Source organism: Camelina sativa, chromosome 9 (genome assembly GCF_030686135.1).
Source record: "Camelina sativa cultivar CO46 ecotype springtype chromosome 9, ASM3068613v1".
NCBI classification, from domain to species: Eukaryota; Viridiplantae; Streptophyta; class Magnoliopsida; order Brassicales; family Brassicaceae; genus Camelina; species Camelina sativa.
Genome location: NC_141888.1, coordinates 943,581 through 961,885, shown reverse-complemented (window position 1 = coordinate 961,885; position 18,305 = coordinate 943,581). Strand labels below are relative to the sequence as shown.

At 34.2% G+C, this 18,305-nt stretch overlaps 2 protein-coding genes, 1 long non-coding RNA gene and 1 pseudogene across 8 annotated transcripts; 1 reads left to right on the top strand and 3 right to left on the bottom strand.

Annotated features, from left to right (window-relative positions):
- Positions 1-647: 647 nt before the first annotated feature.
- LOC104710108 (uncharacterized) lies at positions 648-8,801 on the bottom strand. Of its 4 annotated transcripts, none has more exons than XR_015565472.1 (8): positions 8,668-8,801; positions 8,169-8,255; positions 8,016-8,084; positions 4,257-7,880; positions 4,074-4,135; positions 3,701-3,812; positions 3,555-3,617; positions 648-955 (listed from the first exon to the last, which is right to left on the bottom strand). It is a non-coding gene; the product is annotated as an uncharacterized LOC104710108 (long non-coding RNA). The 4 variants fall into 4 exon arrangements; XR_015565473.1 differs by having other exon boundaries at positions 4,257-4,292; XR_015565471.1 differs by lacking the exon at positions 648-955 and having other exon boundaries at positions 2,915-3,617.
- Positions 8,802-10,439: 1,638 nt separating this feature from the next.
- On the bottom strand, positions 10,440-12,244 carry LOC104710106 (two-component response regulator ARR14-like; annotated as a pseudogene). The gene is made up of 5 exons (XR_015565470.1): positions 12,003-12,244; positions 11,758-11,910; positions 11,269-11,670; positions 11,106-11,182; positions 10,440-11,028 (listed from the first exon to the last, which is right to left on the bottom strand). The product of XR_015565470.1 is annotated as a two-component response regulator ARR14-like (transcript).
- Positions 12,245-12,279: 35 nt separating this feature from the next.
- Positions 12,280-13,056, top strand: LOC104710107 (uncharacterized). The gene has a single exon (XM_010426648.3). The coding sequence runs from the start codon at positions 12,424-12,426 to the stop codon at positions 12,970-12,972; it is 549 nt and encodes a 182-aa protein (XP_010424950.1). The 5' UTR covers positions 12,280-12,423; the 3' UTR covers positions 12,973-13,056.
- Positions 13,057-13,080: 24 nt separating this feature from the next.
- On the bottom strand, positions 13,081-17,228 carry LOC104710104 (microtubule-associated protein 70-3). Of its 2 annotated transcripts, none has more exons than XM_010426645.2 (12): positions 16,826-17,228; positions 16,445-16,743; positions 16,191-16,276; positions 15,688-15,753; positions 15,421-15,591; positions 15,151-15,321; positions 14,896-15,051; positions 14,640-14,786; positions 14,446-14,517; positions 13,831-14,352; positions 13,544-13,737; positions 13,081-13,439 (listed from the first exon to the last, which is right to left on the bottom strand). In XM_010426645.2, exons 2-12 carry the CDS (start codon positions 16,707-16,709, stop codon positions 13,397-13,399), a joined length of 1,893 nt encoding a protein of 630 aa, XP_010424947.1. In that variant the 5' UTR covers positions 16,710-16,743; positions 16,826-17,228; the 3' UTR covers positions 13,081-13,396. The 2 variants fall into 2 exon arrangements, with proteins under 2 accessions (XP_010424947.1, XP_010424948.1); XM_010426646.2 differs by having other exon boundaries at positions 13,081-13,436.
- Positions 17,229-18,305: the final 1,077 nt, after the last annotated feature.

The window sequence follows — 18,305 nt, the reverse complement described above, 5'->3', positions numbered from 1 at the left end:
AAATTTTAAGTTTCATATTCATATACATAATTATGAACATTCACATATTATTGATCTAAACTAAATAAATGCATTTTTCTACTTTTTGTTTATAAATTTTATTATTTTTTTCTTTTTTCTAACATATATTTTTATTTAATACTAGGTTTTGAACTCACCCTACGCGTGGGTTTATTAGATATATTTTGATGAAAATTATATATGATTGATTACGGTAATAAAATATTATTTTATAAAAAAATTAAATTAGTATTATCATTTTCATTATCAAAATTTGTGGTAATTTTCATTGATACTTTTACCGTCTGGTTCTTCGTTATACTTTTTTCTTTTTTTTACTCGTCAACTTCTTCACATTCTTCCACTGAAAAACCTTTTTTTAGACTACGACACAACTTATTAACCCATCAAACTCCAAGAACAAAATTATTTCTTTTCTCATAAAATTTATGAAATTCATGAAGAGCAGCATAGTTAACACATTCATCCAATTATTGATAATTTTATCCATATACTTATTTTGTTTTAAATCCACACGTTTATAATCTTCTCCAACCAAAATCCTTACTTGGTTTATAATATTTTTAAAAGATAATAAAATATACTAATAATATTTTATTTAATATGAATCATATGATATATAGAAATATGAGTACACTATAAGAACATATTAATTATAATAAATAATATCAACTGTATCATATTCTCAAATAACCGTAACCGTATATAGTTAAACAATATTTCTAAAAACAATTTTTAAACGGTCATAGTTAAGGTTAAACAATATTTTTAACCATAACCGATGGTTAATAAACCATAACCGTGACAACCGTAACTCTGGTCATGCCTATGTATAGCTAATAAAACATGTGTGTTTGTTGTCCATCTTTCTTCTTTAAACTCCAAAACTTGATTCAAACATCAAATCAAGGTCTTGCGACGTCAATTCTTCTTCCTTAGACCCAAAAATAAAAAATTAATGAAAGAATATCAACTCTTCTATAAAATCATACACAAAAATATGTTTTGTAGCTCATAAGAAATAAAAAGCACAAACGTAGATAAATAAGATAATTATGTTTTATATCAATATTTATAATATTTTAAACTTTTAAAAGGTTTCGAAATATAAAATTTGAACCTTTTAAAAAGTTTCAAAATTTATAATATTTTAAAATTTTAAAATTTTAAAATTATAATATTTAAAAAAATTTTAAAAGCTAAGAACTTTTATATTTATAATATTTAAACTTTTAAGAATTTTAAAAATTATAATATTTTTTTGAAATTTTTTAAAGTTTTAATTTGATCAAAAATCCCTGATCAAACCGAATAATTTTTAAACTTGGACGCTTGATAAATCAAGCTTTCCTGCTCATTCGTTGTTGGAAGCATATTAGTCTTATTTATACTGGTTCTGAACCATTGTCTAAACTTTTCTAGCCAATGTGATATATTGTTCATAATTCTTTTATTTCCATAAATTTAAAATTTTCCTTTTTCTAAAAAATTCTGGAAATTTAAAAAAAAAATGTTAATGAAGACATGTTAAATCCTGATAGGTTGTTTTAAAATAATTTTTAATATAGAAAATTATGGAAACTTTAAAAAATGTTAATGAGTGAAATGTCTTATTACAATTGGAGGTTTTAAATCATAGGTGGACAGCCTTAGAACCTTATAGCTTCTACTATTTATTAGTTTAATTATATATATAATGGTTTATGCTCTAAACGTCTAAACCGCCTATTTAGGCGCTAGGCGCTGGGTCACCCCCTCTTAATTAAGGAAATAAATTTTGTATATCAAATAATTTTAAAATTATTAATTGTAAACATTATATTATAGTTTTTAATTATAACATCTAAATCCAAATCACTTTTTTGTAAATCCTAACCGACATAATTTTATTTAATTGTATAATTTAAACCTTAACCACTCTTTTATAAACCGTATTGAAATACAACTTTGTTTAACTGTAAATATAAACCCTAACCACTCTTTTATAAACCCAAACCGACATAATTTTGTTTAATTATAAAATCTTAACCCTAATCATTCTTTTATAAACTCAAACCAACATATATTTTTTTTTTAATTATAAAACTCTAATTCTCTTTTATAAACCTAAACCGATATAATTTCGTTATAAAAAATCTACAGAATTTGTTTTTTTAATTTTCTTAATTTGTTTTGTCTTTTTATTTTACTTTTGATTTATTTTATAAATATGATATGATATACGGTTTGTTTATTTTGTTTCCAAGAATTTTTCTTCTCTTCTCCCTACATTTATTTTATTGCCTCATATCTCTCTCTATAAGTAACTACAATGTGCTCTACATAACTACGTTAGTCAAAACAAATTACAATATTCAATTTAAAATATTTGTTCCATAATTTTAGTCTCGCCGTCCATCGCCATACACTCAAAAGGTACTACTATCATTTAACAGTTCAATATAACAATTATGACATCCTTTAGATCTATGTCATCTCTATTTTTCTCCAATTGTATTCCAAATACACATTAAATTATACTGGAACCTGTTTCTGGAGGGTTTAAAGCTTTAAATGTCGAAGTATTCACAAACACACATAAGACGCAACTAAGTTTTAATGGTTAAAGCAAGCAGCCCCAAAAGCTGTGTTGTTTTGTTTGAAATAACTTTTGTTGAATTATATTTAAAATACAACACATATGTTACCTCTAATTGCTTAAAATATGGTACTGAATACAAGTTTTTTTTGTTTAAAAAAAAAAAAGTTTAATCAATTGTTTTGTGTTGAAAGCATTGACCAATTGGTATTTTGTGTTCAAAAACTACTGAAATCAAAACAATGTTTTTTTTTTTCTGGGAATAAAATACCAGTTAGATAATCGATTTATCATGGTATATATATAGATTTCTCCTTTTTATTTTCCTTTTGCTTTTACCTACATTATGAATGTATAAAAATATTTACGTACGGGGTTTAATACTAGTAAATAAAATATTGCAACAAAATGTGTTGGCGTTTGCGAAATATACATACGATAATAAAAGAAAACAATTCAAAATCTTTAGGATTGGTAAACATGTTGGCTGTTCTGTTAAGGCACTGAGAGTTGTAACTTATTTATAACTTACTAGCGTTCGTGTTTGTGAGAACAATATTTATGTTTACGTTTTAGCGTATGTGTGCGTGTCATACAGTCATGCGTTTATGTTTGTATCAGTGATAGCATTTCAGATATTTGTTTCACCGTGAGCATAGAAGTTACATTTGTGTGTATGTTTCAGTTTAGTGTATGTGTTCGTGTAAGGAGTTTGTATCGGTGTTAGCACTAAAAATGTGGGAACTTAATTAAGGTTCCGTTTCCTAAATCAAATAACCTTGAACGAACCTCATGCGACCTGTCACAAACTTAAAACACATGCAAGTCAAACAAGACTTAAAGTGGAAGCCAAAAGAGAAAGAAATTGAAGCCAACGATTCTAAAATTTTTAAAAGAATACATGCATAGATGTATCAAGTAGATTTAAGGAATCGAATGCATACCTGATACCTACCTGATCTAATCGGAAAGAGGAGTTTGGAAGACGACGTGCACCACAGAAGCTCCAACCATTGTTCTGATAAAAGAATCAAAGAGTAAAGCTGTGTGCTTAAAAATATCAAAGTCCCTGAAACTGAACGAGATGTTTATAGGGTATACCTTTGGTTTCAAAGAAGTGAAAAGGTTTTATTTAGACAATAAATGGATGGCAAAGTCAGAAGTTTAACGTCGCATGGACTTGGAGATATACTAACCAATAGTTCCTTTGTTCCTGCAAGTTCAAAATAAACCTTAAATGAGTATGGTAAGACAAAAAAAAATCACAGAATGTTGAAAATCATAAATTCTGAACTTTGCATCTACATAACATTTATATGAATCACACAACCTTGATTAAGTTATAACAAATTATCTGATCAAAACCTGCGGTTTAATTCTGGTTAAAAGATACTCTATATGTAAAGAAAGACATTCACAATTGCAAATGGTAAGTGAAGATCATACCTTGTTTTAAAAGAGGGAAGACAATTACCTAATCAAAAGAAGGGAAAGATGTAGTCTTCACGTTGGATCTTCTGCAATACCTATACTTCTCTATTAAGAACGAATCACCAAAAGACGTGGTTAGAGCACAATAAGGAAAGTAAAGACTAATTTACTCTTCTAATAAAATAAGATTTATAAGAGATGTACATAAAAGTAAAAAGGAACTTACAAAGTACTGTATAGAAGTTGTGCAGAAATCTCCTTGCTGAGCCATTAAACAAGCCTTATTAAGGACTTTAATTCTCCATTAAATTTGCAGAATACTGAATTATATACTTTCAGCAGAGAATTGAATTTCTTATGACATCATTGTACAAGCCTTAATAGGCTGAACTTAGCAGAGATTGAAGCTATATAGCAGAATATTGAATGTGTTCACATGCTGTCCCAGCTACAGCAGAATATTTTCTCATCGGACATCATTGTACAAGCCATAAAGGCTAAAGCTAGCAGAGATCGAAGCTTTCTCTATAGCAGAATATTGAATGTGTTAACATGCTGTCCCAGCTACAGCAGAACTTTTTTTCCATCGTACACTAGAGCCATCATTATACAAGCCTTAAAGGCTGATCTTGGCAGAGATTAAAGGTTTCTCTAGAGCAGAGTATTAGAATGTAACTTGCTGTCCCAACTACAACAAGATAGCTTTTAATCGAACACTTGAGCTTCCCCTTATTAGAAAGCCACTAAAGAAGCCTTTATATAAGGACTTTTATTCTCCATCAAATTTGCAGATTATTGAATCTTATAGTTTAAGCAGAGAGATTGAATTTTCTCAGGACAACATTGTCCCAGCCTTAAGGAAGGTCTTAGCAGAGATATTGAAGTTTCTGTCAAGCTGTCCCAGCACAGCAAGACATTTTTTAATCGAACAGAACATTCTTTTATTACTTTCCCTTATAAGAACTTTTTATTCTCCATCAAATTAGCAGAGAGATTGAATTTTCTCAGGACAGTGTCCATGCCTTAATAAAGGTCTTTCAGCATAGATATTGAATTTTCTGTCAAGGCTTAGAGATGGCCCGATCAGCTACATGTATCATAGCATCTGACTTGTTGTCTTAGTTCCATCAAGTTACCTTTTAATCAGACAGAGATTTCTATCATAAGAACTTTTTATTCTCCATCAAATTAGCAGAGAGATTGAATTTTCTCAGGACATTGTCCAAGCCTTAATGTAGGTCTTTCAGCACAGATATTGAAATTTCTTTCAAGCTGTCCCAGCACAGCAAGACATCTTTCAATCGGACAGAACATTTCCTTATTACATTCCGTTATAAGAACTTTTTATTCTCCATCAAATTAGCAGAAAGATTGAATTTTCTCAGGACATTGTCCATGCCTTAATAAAGGTCTTAGCAGAGATATTGAAGTTGCTGTCAAGGCTTAGAAATGGCCTGATCAGCTACATGTATCATAGCATCTGACTTGCTGTCTTAGCTCCATCAAGTACCTTTTAATCAGACAGAGATTTCCTTTATAAGAAATTTTTATTCTCCATCAAATTAGCAGAGAGATTGAACTTTCTCAGGACATTGTCCAAGCCTTAAAAAAGGTCCTTTAGCAGAGATATTGAAGTTTCAGTCTTTTTGGGACCATAGCTGACTTGTTGTCTTACTTAGCTCAGTGAGCTTTTGATCGGATAGAGATTTCCCTTTCTAGAACTTTTTATTCTCCATCAAATTAGCAGAGATATTGAATGTGTTACATGCTGTCCCAGCTACATCAGAACTTTTTTTTTCCATCGTACACTAGAGCCATCATTATACAAGCCTTTAAAAGGCTGATCTTGGCAGAGATTGAAGGTTTCTCTAGAGCAGAGTATTAGAATGTAACTTTCTGTCCCAACTACAACAAGATAGCTTTTAATCGAACACTTGAGCTTCCCCTTATTAGAAAGCCACTAAAGAAGCCTTTATATAAGGACTTTTATTCTCCATCAAATTTGCAGATTATTGAATCTTACAGTTTAAGCACAGATATTGAATGTTCTTAGGACAACATTTTCCCAGCCTTAAGGAAGGTCTTAGCACAGATATTGAAGTTTCTTTCAAGCTGTCCCAGCACAGCAAGACATCTTTTAATCGGACAGAACATTGCCTTATTACTTTCCCTTAAAAGAACTTTTTATTCTCCATCAAATTAGCAAAGAGATTGAATTTTCTCAGGACATGGTCCATGCCTTAATAAAGGTCTTAACAGAGATATTGAAGTTTCTGTCAAGCTGTCCCAGCACAACAAGACAGTAGAGATTGAAATCTCTAATATTTTTGGGACCATAGTATCTGATTTGCTGTCTTAGCTCAGTGAGCTTTAAATCGTTTAGAAATTTCCCTTTTTATAAATTTTTATCCTCCATCAAATTAGCAGAGATATTGAACTTTCTCAGGACATTGTCCATGCCTTAATAAAGGTCTTTTAGCAAAGATATTGAATTTTCTGTCAAGCTGTCCCAGCACAAACTTGCTGTCTTAGCTCAGTAAGCTTTTAATCTCGGACCATAGTATCTGACTTGCTGTCTTAGCTCAGTGAGCTTTTAATCTTGGACCATAGTATCTGAGTTGTTGTCTTAGCTCAGTGAGCTTTAAATTGTTTAGAGATTTCCCATTTTAGAACTTTTTATCCTCCATCAAATTAGCAGAGATATTGAACTTTCTCAGGACATTGTCCATGCCTTAATGAAGTCTTTTAGCAGAGATATTGAATTTTTTGTCAAGCTGTCCCAGCACAAACTTGCTGTCTTAGCTCAGTGAGCTTTTAATCTCGGACCATAGTATCTGACTTGTTGTCTTAGATCCGTGAGCTTTTAATCTCGGACCATAGTATCTGACTTGCTGTCTTAGCTCAATGAGCTTTTAATCTCGGACCATAGTATCTAACTTGCTGTCTTAGCTCAATGAGCTTTAAATCGTTTAGAGATTTCCCTTTTTAGAACTTTTTATCCTCCATCTAATTAGCAGAGAGATTGAACTTTCTCAGGACATTGTCCAAGCCTTAAAAAAGGTCTTTTAGCAGAGATATTGAAGTTTCAGTCTTTTTGGGACCATAGCTGACTTGCTGTCTTAGCTTAGCTCAGTGAGCTTTTGATCGGACAGAGATTTCCCTTTTACTGAACTTTTTATCCTTCATCAAATTAGCAGAGATATTGAACTTTCTCAGGGCATTGTCCAAGCCTTAAAAAAGGTCTTTTAGCCGATATATTGAAGTTTCAGTCTTTTTGGGGCCATAGCTGACTTGTTGTCTTACTTAGCTCAGTGAGCTTTTGATCGGACAGAGATTTCCCTTTCTAGAACTTTCTATTCTCCATCAAATTAGCAGAGAGATTGAACTTTCTCAGGACATTGTCCAAACCTTAAAAAAGGTCTTTTAGCAGAGATATTGAAGTTTCAGACTTTTTGGGACCATAGCTGACTTGTTGTCTTACTTAGCTCAGTGAGCTTTTGATCGGACAGAGATTTCCCTTTCTATAACTTTTTATTCTCCATCAAATTAGCAGAGATATTGAACTTTCTCAGGACATTGTCCAAGCCTTAAAAAAGGTCTTTTAGCAGAGATATTGAAGTTTCAGTCTTTTTGGGACCATAGCTGACTTGCTGTCTTACTTAGCTCAGTGAGCTTTTTAATCGGACAGAGATTTCCCTTTTAAGAACTTTTTATCCTCCATCAAATTAGCAGAGATATTGAACTTTCTCAGGACATTGTCCAAGCCTTATTAAAGGTCTTTTAGCGCACAGCAAGGCAATAGAGATTTAAGTCTCTTGGGACCATAGATAGTATTGTGACAAGCCTTTCCCTTACGGACAATTTCCCCAAGTTAGAAACCGGACAGACACAATCATATAATGTGTAGTCCCTTTCTTTTGGGTTTTAAGAAAACAGAAAACTTTAAAACAAAACATAAAAGCAAAGAGAAGAGATTCCACTTTACCAGTAAAAGCTTCATTAGTCTCCTTGAAGTTTCGTAAGTAGCCATCATATATCACCAAGGATGCCGCTTCTGCATATAGTTAAGAATCTCGAAAACATTATTCACCAAACAAATTTCAATCAAAAGTAAAATTAACAAAATCTGAGTACTAACCAGTTCAAGCAAGCTTCCGATAATTCAGCTTGATCATCTCCTCAAGTTGGTTGCATCACAATCAACTTCTACGATCAAATAGTTATCCTTCAAAAAAAAGAAGAAGAGATTCATATTAATAGATCACTCAAAAGAATCAGACATAATCAAATCTTTTTAAAGGAAAAAAAAACTCAAACTTGCAAAAAAAAACATTCGCCCGAGAATAAAAATCAACTTTTGGATCACAACAAGTTTAATGTAACAATCATGAATCCAAAAGAGGGGATTTTGATTTGCAGAAACAAAACAATCAGAAACCCTAATCTAAGATAAATAGCACAGGGAATTAAAGAGGTGTTTTAGATCTGATTGAAGAAAAAATCAATTCAAAGTTTTGATTTTTAGAAAAGAGAGGTTTGAAATCAATTACGAAACACAAAACAAGGGTTAGGTTACGGCGTAATCAAGAAACTCATAATAAATTCATCAGAACAAATTAGAGATATAGAAACCTTACTTGCAGAGAAGAAGAACAAGGACGATGATCGTCGCCTTCGCTAACGGATGTGAAAGAGAACGACAACAAACAAATTGTGAGAGAGAGCGATTTTTTTAGACCTAATGAACAAACGGATCTTTCGCAAACGGATCTCTTTGTATAGGCATTCACAATTTCAGGTAAGTCGGTTTAATTATAATGGGCTTAGGAGCGTCGGCCCATATCTCATTTTAGGTTTTCCTTTTTTCTTTTTTCTTTTTTAAAGTTTGATGCGTTCTCTTTACTTATATTTTTTGATATCTTTAACTTCTTGAATTATTATATTTATGTAATTAGATATTGTAAATATAATTATAAGCTCTCTTTCTCTACATTAATAATATATCTAATTAATGAGAAAGGTGATGTTGCAATAATAAAATATAGTTTCTTGTTGACCAAAAATATATATATATATATATATATAGTTTTTTTTTCAATTGATAAAATATCTAAAATATCAATTGTATAGCTAATGAACTCTCCTCTGAAATGTATATAAACAACTTCACACATGAGCCATATCTGAAATATATAGTTTTTTCTATTTAATATATATAGCTAAAAATATCTTATATTTTAAAACGGAGGGGGTATATCATATATAAGGTATATATTTTCAAAACTACCATATGTTTTTTTATTTTCTAAACTATTTTTTTTTTTGGTGGAAATTTTCTAAACTAACTTTCTATTGTCTAAAAAGACAAGTTCTGTCTTCACTTTTAAATAAAATTACATATTTAATTAAAAACAAAATTATAAATTGTATTTTTTCATGATTTTATATTACCATTTTAAAAACCACATCTAGAAGGAAAAGAACATTAGGGTACTTTTCAAGAAAATATATATTGTTGATAGTTTATCAAACGCAAATCTCCTTGGAGTTGTCTCTAGAGTTTTAATAACTCATATATACATTGTAAAAATTGTTAGAATGAAAATTTTCAGTTTTGGTATTAAAAAGATAGGTAGTCAAATCTAGAGATTAAAACATGGTTATATTCCCATTAAAGCTAGCTAGCAAATACAATACAAGTTCTAAGCTGCAGATACAAGCTTTTCTTCCCATTCTGAAGATTTGAAGGAAAAAGTTTCAGAACAAACACGAGCCTACTCTTCTTATTATGCCCATCAATGTTGTTGCTCAATATCGTTGTCTTGAAGATCTTTCCAAGATCCAAGATTCTTCATTAACATTTGATCCATAACCTTGTCTGATTCTGTGGTCTGTGTTGTTGTTAACATCATCTTTCTGACTGAAATTTGCAGAGGAAGATAGACCATGAACCGCCATCGGATTAGTGACAGAAACAGAACGGTTAGAAGCGGACGACACATCAACCGCAAAGTTTTGAGTTTGTGATCTACCAAGATCATCATTAGGAATCCAAACACCAAAACTAGCAGAGAGATGATTGTCTATTGGTTGACCAACCAATGCAGCTAATGTCTGTGGATGTACTTGTCCTGAGGAAACCAAAGCTTGAATGTTTTCATATCTTTTGATACACTCCGTGTCTTTACTCTGCGAAGCCGCACCACTTATATTACCATTTTAAAAACCACATCTAGAAGGAAAAGAACATTAGGGTACTTTTCAAGAAAATATATATTGTTGATAGTTTATCAAACGCAAATCTCCTTGGAGTTGTCTCTAGAGTTTTAATAACTCATATATACATTGTAAAAATTGTTAGAATGAAAATTTTCAGTTTTGGTATTAAAAAGATAGGTAGTCAAATCTAGAGATTAAAACATGGTTATATTCCCATTAAAGCTAGCTAGCAAATACAATACAAGTTCTAAGCTGCAGATACAAGCTTTTCTTCCCATTCTGAAGATTTGAAGGAAAAAGTTTCAGAACAAACACGAGCCTACTCTTCTTATTATGCCCATCAATGTTGTTGCTCAATATCGTTGTCTTGAAGATCTTTCCAAGATCCAAGATTCTTCATTAACATTTGATCCATAACCTTGTCTGATTCTGTGGTCTGTGTTGTTGTTAACATCATCTTTCTGACTGAAATTTGCAGAGGAAGATAGACCATGAACCGCCATCGGATTAGTGACAGAAACAGAACGGTTAGAAGCGGACGACACATCAACCGCAAAGTTTTGAGTTTGTGATCTACCAAGATCATCATTAGGAATCCAAACACCAAAACTAGCAGAGAGATGATTGTCTATTGGTTGACCAACCAATGCAGCTAATGTCTGTGGATGTACTTGTCCTGAGGAAACCAAAGCTTGAATGTTTTCATATCTTTTGATACACTCCGTGTCTTTACTCTGCGAAGCCGCACCACTTAGTCTCTTCAGATACAATCGGAACTTCTGCAATTATATTGACTCACTCAGTTAGAACCTCTATAGAGAGAGCTATACATGAATTAAGATTCAGTGAACGAAACCTGTAAATGACTAGCCACGTTTTCTCTGTTCAAACCAGGAACATGCATCAACTCTAGAATCCGCTTTGGTACAGCTTCTGAAACAATAAGAGCAATTCTTATAAGCACATCTCAATATAAGTTTATACAAATGTTATATAGTGTTTAGGTATAAGGATCATACTGTCAATTCCAAGTTGGTTTACAGCATTGACGAATTGTTCATGCAATTCAATAGACCAAACAACGCGTGACTTCTTAGAGTTCTAAGGATCAAGAAGATCATCATCTTCGTTATCTTCTCTATCAACACTTCTCTTCTTCTTCTTCTTCGTCCTACGTTTCATCAAACTCTCCTCTGAGCATTCACTAACCGAGAAAACAGTCTCGACGCTGCCACTGTTCTTGTTGTTATCCTCTATAGCTAGGGAACTTCGAAGCTCCTTGTTCATTACACATTTCCTTCTAACAACATGTTGCCAAATGTTCTTAAGCTCTTCAGGACGAATTGGTTTGATTAGATAATCACAAGCTCCATGGTTGATTCCAGTCATGACTGTAGTTGTTCTTCCATCAGCAGACATCACTAGAAAACAGAGTGTAGGAAACATTGATACAAAGACACAATAAAGATTCAATCTTTGGAGACAGACAATAAAGAACAGAGTCTTACTAATGACAGGGAGATCCATTTCGAGACCAACTTGTTGGAGAAGTTTGTAACCATTCATACCAGGCATATGTACATCACTTAGAACCAAATCGAAACAATTTTTTCTCTCTCTTAGAATGGTTAACGCAACATCAGCTTGTGAGCAAATTGTAACTGCAAACAAAAAAGAAGTAACAATGAGAACTTAGATAAACAACAAAATGTGAGATTAAAATCTAAGAAAAGGTGGGAACTTTGAAGTAGACCTTGGTACATGAGACGGAGAAGCATTTTCTTGAGAATGAACAAGCAGGAAGTGTCATCATCTACAACGAGAATTCTTAACCCATTAGGAAACTGATCATTGATCGCCATTTGATTGCAGATCAATGATTTAGCTTTCGTTTGAGTAATGGAAAACCCTAGAGAAGTGATAACAGGATTTGGGGATGAAGAAAGATACAAAAAAATGTGGAGAAGCAAGAAATGATTGAAGTTGGTACAGTGTTGAGTAAGTAGCCAGTGGTTTGAAGAGAGAGGCATCCGAAAGCGACTGTTAAGTTGGTAATAGCTGTAGTGAGTGGCACTCTGACGTAATTTAACTCATTAGTACTACCCTTATTTGTAAAAGTCCTTTCAAAAAATCTTATCTAGACAAAACTAACAAAATCTTTGGTCACGGTCCTCATGCACTACTGTAGCACAATGCTTATCACGCCGGCGAATCCATGCGGTGGCACAGCCGGATTATTCGTTTTCGGACAGAAAGCTCAACTGACTAAGATACCCTCGTTCACAAACTTGAATACCCTTTTCACGGTGCCTCCGGTGGTGGCGTTAGCGGCGGAGAGAAGAGCAGTTTCGAAGGCGTTCCGGTGTTGTGCTCGGAGGAGGGTGAGAGACGACGTCGTAGGAGGAGGTGAAGATGAAGATGAAGCGTACGGGTACAATGAGGAGATGGCGATGCTGGAGGTTTATAGCCAGTCGTGTAGAGAAGAAGCGCTTATAGTGACGGCCATTGTTGATGACGAAGAAGTGGAAGTTATCATCTTTAAAGGAGTGTCGTCGTGCCTGAGCGGAGAAACGGCGGTGGATCCAGCGAGGAGTGTGTTGCCGGAGAGAGCAGTAATCACGAAGATTGATAGAGCGAGAGGTCCTTTTGATCCATCACAGATTCATTACATTCAAAAGGGACTCTCTTTTCAAGCCTTCAAGGAGACCAGACTCAACTCATGAATCACAGTATTCATATTTGACATTTTGTTATGGTCCATGAATGTTGATGAAAATTTCAATATCTCACCTCTATTTCTGAACTAATTTCAGGATTTGCAACAGTCACACTAAGCAAAAGCCAGAATAAGATTTAAATAACACATACATACTTAGGCTGAAAAGGGTAACTAAAACACAAGCCTAACTCTTTATCTATATATATAAGAAAACCAATAAACATCACCAGCACAAAAGTTAGCCATAAAACTGAAATCAGTGTTTCTCTCCCGTGTTTTTTTTTTACCTTGAAATCTTACTATGTTAGAGAAGCACACAAACCTTCCCATATTGGATTTCTACATTTGTATGCTTTTTATCATTCCTTCAATCTATTAACCACTGATTGAGATTCATATTCTTTTGCTCGTGGAATCGACTTCTTTGATCACTGGGTACTCCTCGTCATCCCCATTCGTCCTGAGCCTCTGCTAAGACACCGATTATGCAAACAAAACATTCAACTGTAAAGTTAAAAGAGTAATGTAACTTATAATCATTATATTGGATCATTATAATAAGAAATGTCAAGTACCTTCCAGAAAGCAACTGTGCTGTTGTTGAAGCTCCTTTTGCGTTAGTAGAGGGACGTCTCGTTCTACTATCTGATCCTTTGTTATCCACACGCATAGCGGAAACCTCTTTCTCCATTGCAGCTACTTCTCTCCTCATCTTCTTTGCTTCCACTTCCATCGCCTTTGTTAGTGTTTCAACCTTCTTCGCCAACATCTAAAGCAAACACAAGACAGAGTATTTCAATCAGAGAATATAAATAAATAGAAGCAAATCGTTTCCTGTAAAAGTGTAAAACTAATGACTGACCTCAATAGCTTCGTCTTTATCTCTAAGGCTTTGATCTTTATCGTGAGAAGCTTTCCTTAAAGTTACCACCTCCTTTTGAAGCAAATCATGTAATACTCCTGGGACACTATCGTTATTCGCTGCTGCTTTGTCCGATTCTCCTTGTTTTGTTGAATTAGGTGACTCGTCTCCACTTTTTCCTTCAGAAGACTGGTTCACTGGAAACTTTGATCTGGGTTCGTTTGTTAGTAGTTTACTCCCATCTAAAGATCTGCTGCCTCCGTCAAATGATCTGGATGTTCCTTTAGCATGCTTCAATATTGTACTTGTACTAGCATTCAAAGATCTAAACTGAGAACTCGGTGTTCTCTTTGAGAAAAATCCATTCGATGTCAGTTTTGGAATAATATCAGCTCCGCCAATGGATTGTCTTCGGGACGGCCCGTTGCTAATACTTCTTCCCTCAGGTGTCGACCGGTTTCCACCGCTTGGAGGCCCTCTTAAACTCTCTTCTAAGACTCTAAGCCGCAGTTGAAATTTCTCCTGAAAACGGCAAAAGCAGCAATTCAAATTAAAGCCTTGGACATAAGGAAAACTAAAGATATGGATCCTAAGTCCTAACTAAGGTTCTCTTACCTTCAGCTGAGCTTCAGATTTTGCAGCTCGATCAGCTATGGCAAGTTTGTCACGTAGTTGTTGCATTTCTCCCTGTGGAAAAAAGAACAGGAAAGTGGTCAAAGAATGTACTTACTCAAGTTACGGGTTTCGGTGAATATGAATCACAACTCAAAGCAGCAACAGAAGCCCAAAAAGAAAATTTCAAGAAAAACCTGCAAAAATCTTCGTTCTTCGAGCCATTGCTTAACAGGCATCACTTTGTCGCTACCATCTTTCCACTCATTTGCCACTACAGTTGCAACCCTGCTTGCACTTACTTTGGCACGAGCGAGTTCCCGATCAAGGACTCTCCTCTCTTCCTAAGCACAGGATTAATGGCCATTGCTATGATTAGCACATGAATTGAATTTTTAAGTACAAGGGTAGCAATAGGCTACTGAGGCACTATACGTGTAAGTTAATTATTACATTCATTTCTTGGAACTTCCTCTGGTAATCCCTCACAGCATTTGCAGCTGCACCACCAGCAAGAACAGCTTCTTCAAGCTCTCGCACAGTCTGGGTAAACTTTTCAACTTCTGCCACCTTTTGTCTGTGCATTCTGTCCAAAATTCTGTTCTCTTCCTAATTTAAGCAATTGATAAACAAGTCAGGCTCAAGAAAACGAAGGAGAGAGATCCAGGAATTTAGAGTACTGCTGCTTAAAAGAGGTGAAAGTTATACCTGACAAATTTCTATCTGTTTCATTAACTCTTGGTTTTTATTCTGGAGGTCATCAACCATTGAAGCCTTGGCAAGAGCAGACTGAACGGTTCTTTCAGCATCAAGCAAAGCTGCTTCCTTCGATTTAGTTAGGCGGTCCAATGCTCTGTTATCATCTTGAAGTTTAACGATCTACAATTTAAAAACATGCAAAACCGGATTCCCCATTTTAAAAACGACTCAATAAGCCAAGATATACGATATATATTTGGTTGAACAGAAGAAAAATACTTCATGTCTCGCCAGCTTGAGTTCAGCCTCTAAAGGGGCGAGAATGGCTTCAATAGGAGGCATATCGTCATCCTTTTGAGCAGCATGAACCCTTCGAAGAGTAGCTTCTGCAGCAAATTGAGCTGCCATGGAAGCCCTTTTTTCTTCATTAATTTTCTTGATTTCAAGGTTCTGTGACAACATGTGATAACATCAAATACATAATCCAGAAAGAAGAAAAAAAAATTGAGATAATAAAAAGCAACAGAGGATACATTGCAAACATACTTTACTGTCAAGAAGGTTTTCAGTTAGTTTGAGCTTCTCCGACATCTTTCCCAACTCTTCGGTAAGCTTAAGCAATCAAATTAAACAAGTAGAGCGTCAGCGTATACAAAGATGAATAAAAAAGATGATTTCTGTGACATTGAATATATAAGCTTCATACACACATAATTTTTTGCAAACACGAACAAAATTTTTTCTCACAAAGCATATCAAAATCTAGCTATAACAATATTGAGAGCCAATTCATAACACATCTTCTAGAGACAAGGTTTCAAGAATATGGTGAAAAGGATAGGGAAATGACAAATTAACTGCAGAAACTAATAGACAAATGTAACAGTTTTACTGAAGGCAATCTAGAAACTCAAATTGTGTTTCACATATTTGTCAAGACATAATAATCACAATGTCCTGTAAATGTGGAAAACTAAGTTGATTAGGGAATAGAACTCCAATTCAATGAATTGCTTCATCTTGTCAATCCATATATAATCAAAACTAACCTCTTCAACAGCCTTCTCTCTCTGCCGTTCAGACAACCTCAAAGCTTTGATCTCAGCTTGGGATTCAGATAATTCCCGATCTTTATCTGCACCCCACAAAGTCAAAGTTTCAAAACCAACAAGTGACACTCATGCACGTTAATGACAAAGATTAAAAACCCCCCAAATTTTATCAAATTACAAAAACCAAAAAATGTCAACGGGAAACTTGAAACCAACCAACAGTAAGAAACAGATCGAGTGTGATAGAGTACCTCTGACATCGTTCTCAAGCCTATTAAGCTCAATTTTAACCGGATCTGAGCCATGGAGTAAAGTAATGAACTCATTATCCGCGTCAAAACTGGGCTTCATTGACCTCCGCCGAGATAAACCCCTACTTCCTCCTCCACTTCCTTCGCGGAAAGAAGAAGACATAGTCAATGACGGCGAAGAAGATCTCGCCGTCGTACCAAACTCACTCGCCGTTGGTCGTCCTCCATTGTTAACCTCAAACGCCGCATATCCACCTTCCTCCATTATTTCTTTTTTAATCCCGATCTATAAACCAACTCTACAAATCAAAAATCGCAACCAATGAGTCCCAAAATCCACCAGAGAAGTCAAATCAAGAACACAAAAGGAAACGCAGATACCTAAATCAGCACATTCTCAGATCGAAAAAAAGCAAAATGTAGAAATAAAGAAGCGCAAACAACACTGAATCGTCAAGAAGAATCTGAGGAGGAGGAGAGCAAAAGGGGGTTAGGGTTTGAATTCGGCTTCTTTCACCGGCGCTTAATTGCTTTGAGATACAGGAAGCAAGTGAGAAAATTAGCAACTTCTCTTTTTTGGTTGGGGGAGACAAAAAAACAAAAGGATTTAAAAGAGGTTTTTATGAGTAAAAATAAGGGAAAACGTCCTATTTCTCCCTCGGAACTATCATATCGTATTAGATCCACACCGAACTTTGACCTCGTTCTATAGCTCCTTCGAACTTAAGTCGTCCACCTATTTCTACCCGAATCCATAGTTCTATTGCTATTTTCTCTTCGGATTAAAACTTCTCATCTAATTCTCCATAAATTTGGTTTATACGGTTTATAATTGGTTTAATATTTGCTTAACTAACTAATAAATCCTATTAACCGGATTAAATCTTATTTCAACCCGATTTTAAAATTAAACCCATCAAACCGGATGAAGAAAGCTGAAAATTTAACCACAAAAAAATAAAGCTTAAAAACAATTGAGAAACCTTTGCATAAAACTCATTAATCTCTCGTCAGCCAAGGTAGACTAATCCTTTGGATTTTGAATTGAGGATTTCGATTATGTGGGTTATTAGATAGAAGAAGACTGGGGAAAAACTTTTGGGTCTTGTGGCAAATTGGCAATGATGTGATTTTAGCATAAAGTTTGCTGTTTTGAGAAGAAGATGGGATCTGGGCGGAGCAAATCATGTTGTGGCTCGTCTGTGGTGAGAGGAGATGATGATATCGATGTGGCTTAATCTCCTCTGTCGTCTTCTAGTGGTGGTGAAGCGGAGAAGATCAAAGAGTCTTTGTGTGGTCTTCACTCTTCTTGTCTTCACGACAATGACGATGATAATAATGATGACCAGGTCTGGGTTTTTTTTTAATGTAGTTTCGATTGTTTTATGGAATTAGGTCAAAATCATGAGTCTTGATTTCTTTAGGTGTGTAATGGATGGATAAGGAATGGTCATGGAAGTGATTCACGGCGTAGAATGGAATCAAGGAATCAAAGAGATGATTCAAATTGCTATGAAAATTGACCGATGAACAAAAATCTTAAAATTTGCCCAGAAAAAAAAAATCTGAAAACGAAAGACGTGGGTAACATCGACGACACTAGATTGGTTCATCCTTATCGACAGATTATCAAATCTCAATTGAAATGATTTTTGGTTAATTGCAATGATTTTCCAATGTACTTTTGTAATTTTGAAATCAAAATTCACAAAATAGTAATTTTTTTTTAGTTTCAAAAACCGGGTGAAGAAAAATATGTTAGACATATTGTTTACGGGTCGGGTCAAATTTTTAATGTTGTCTGGTTTGAAAAATTGGTTACATACCAGATTTGTGTCGGTTTGTTAGTAAACCGTTTAAA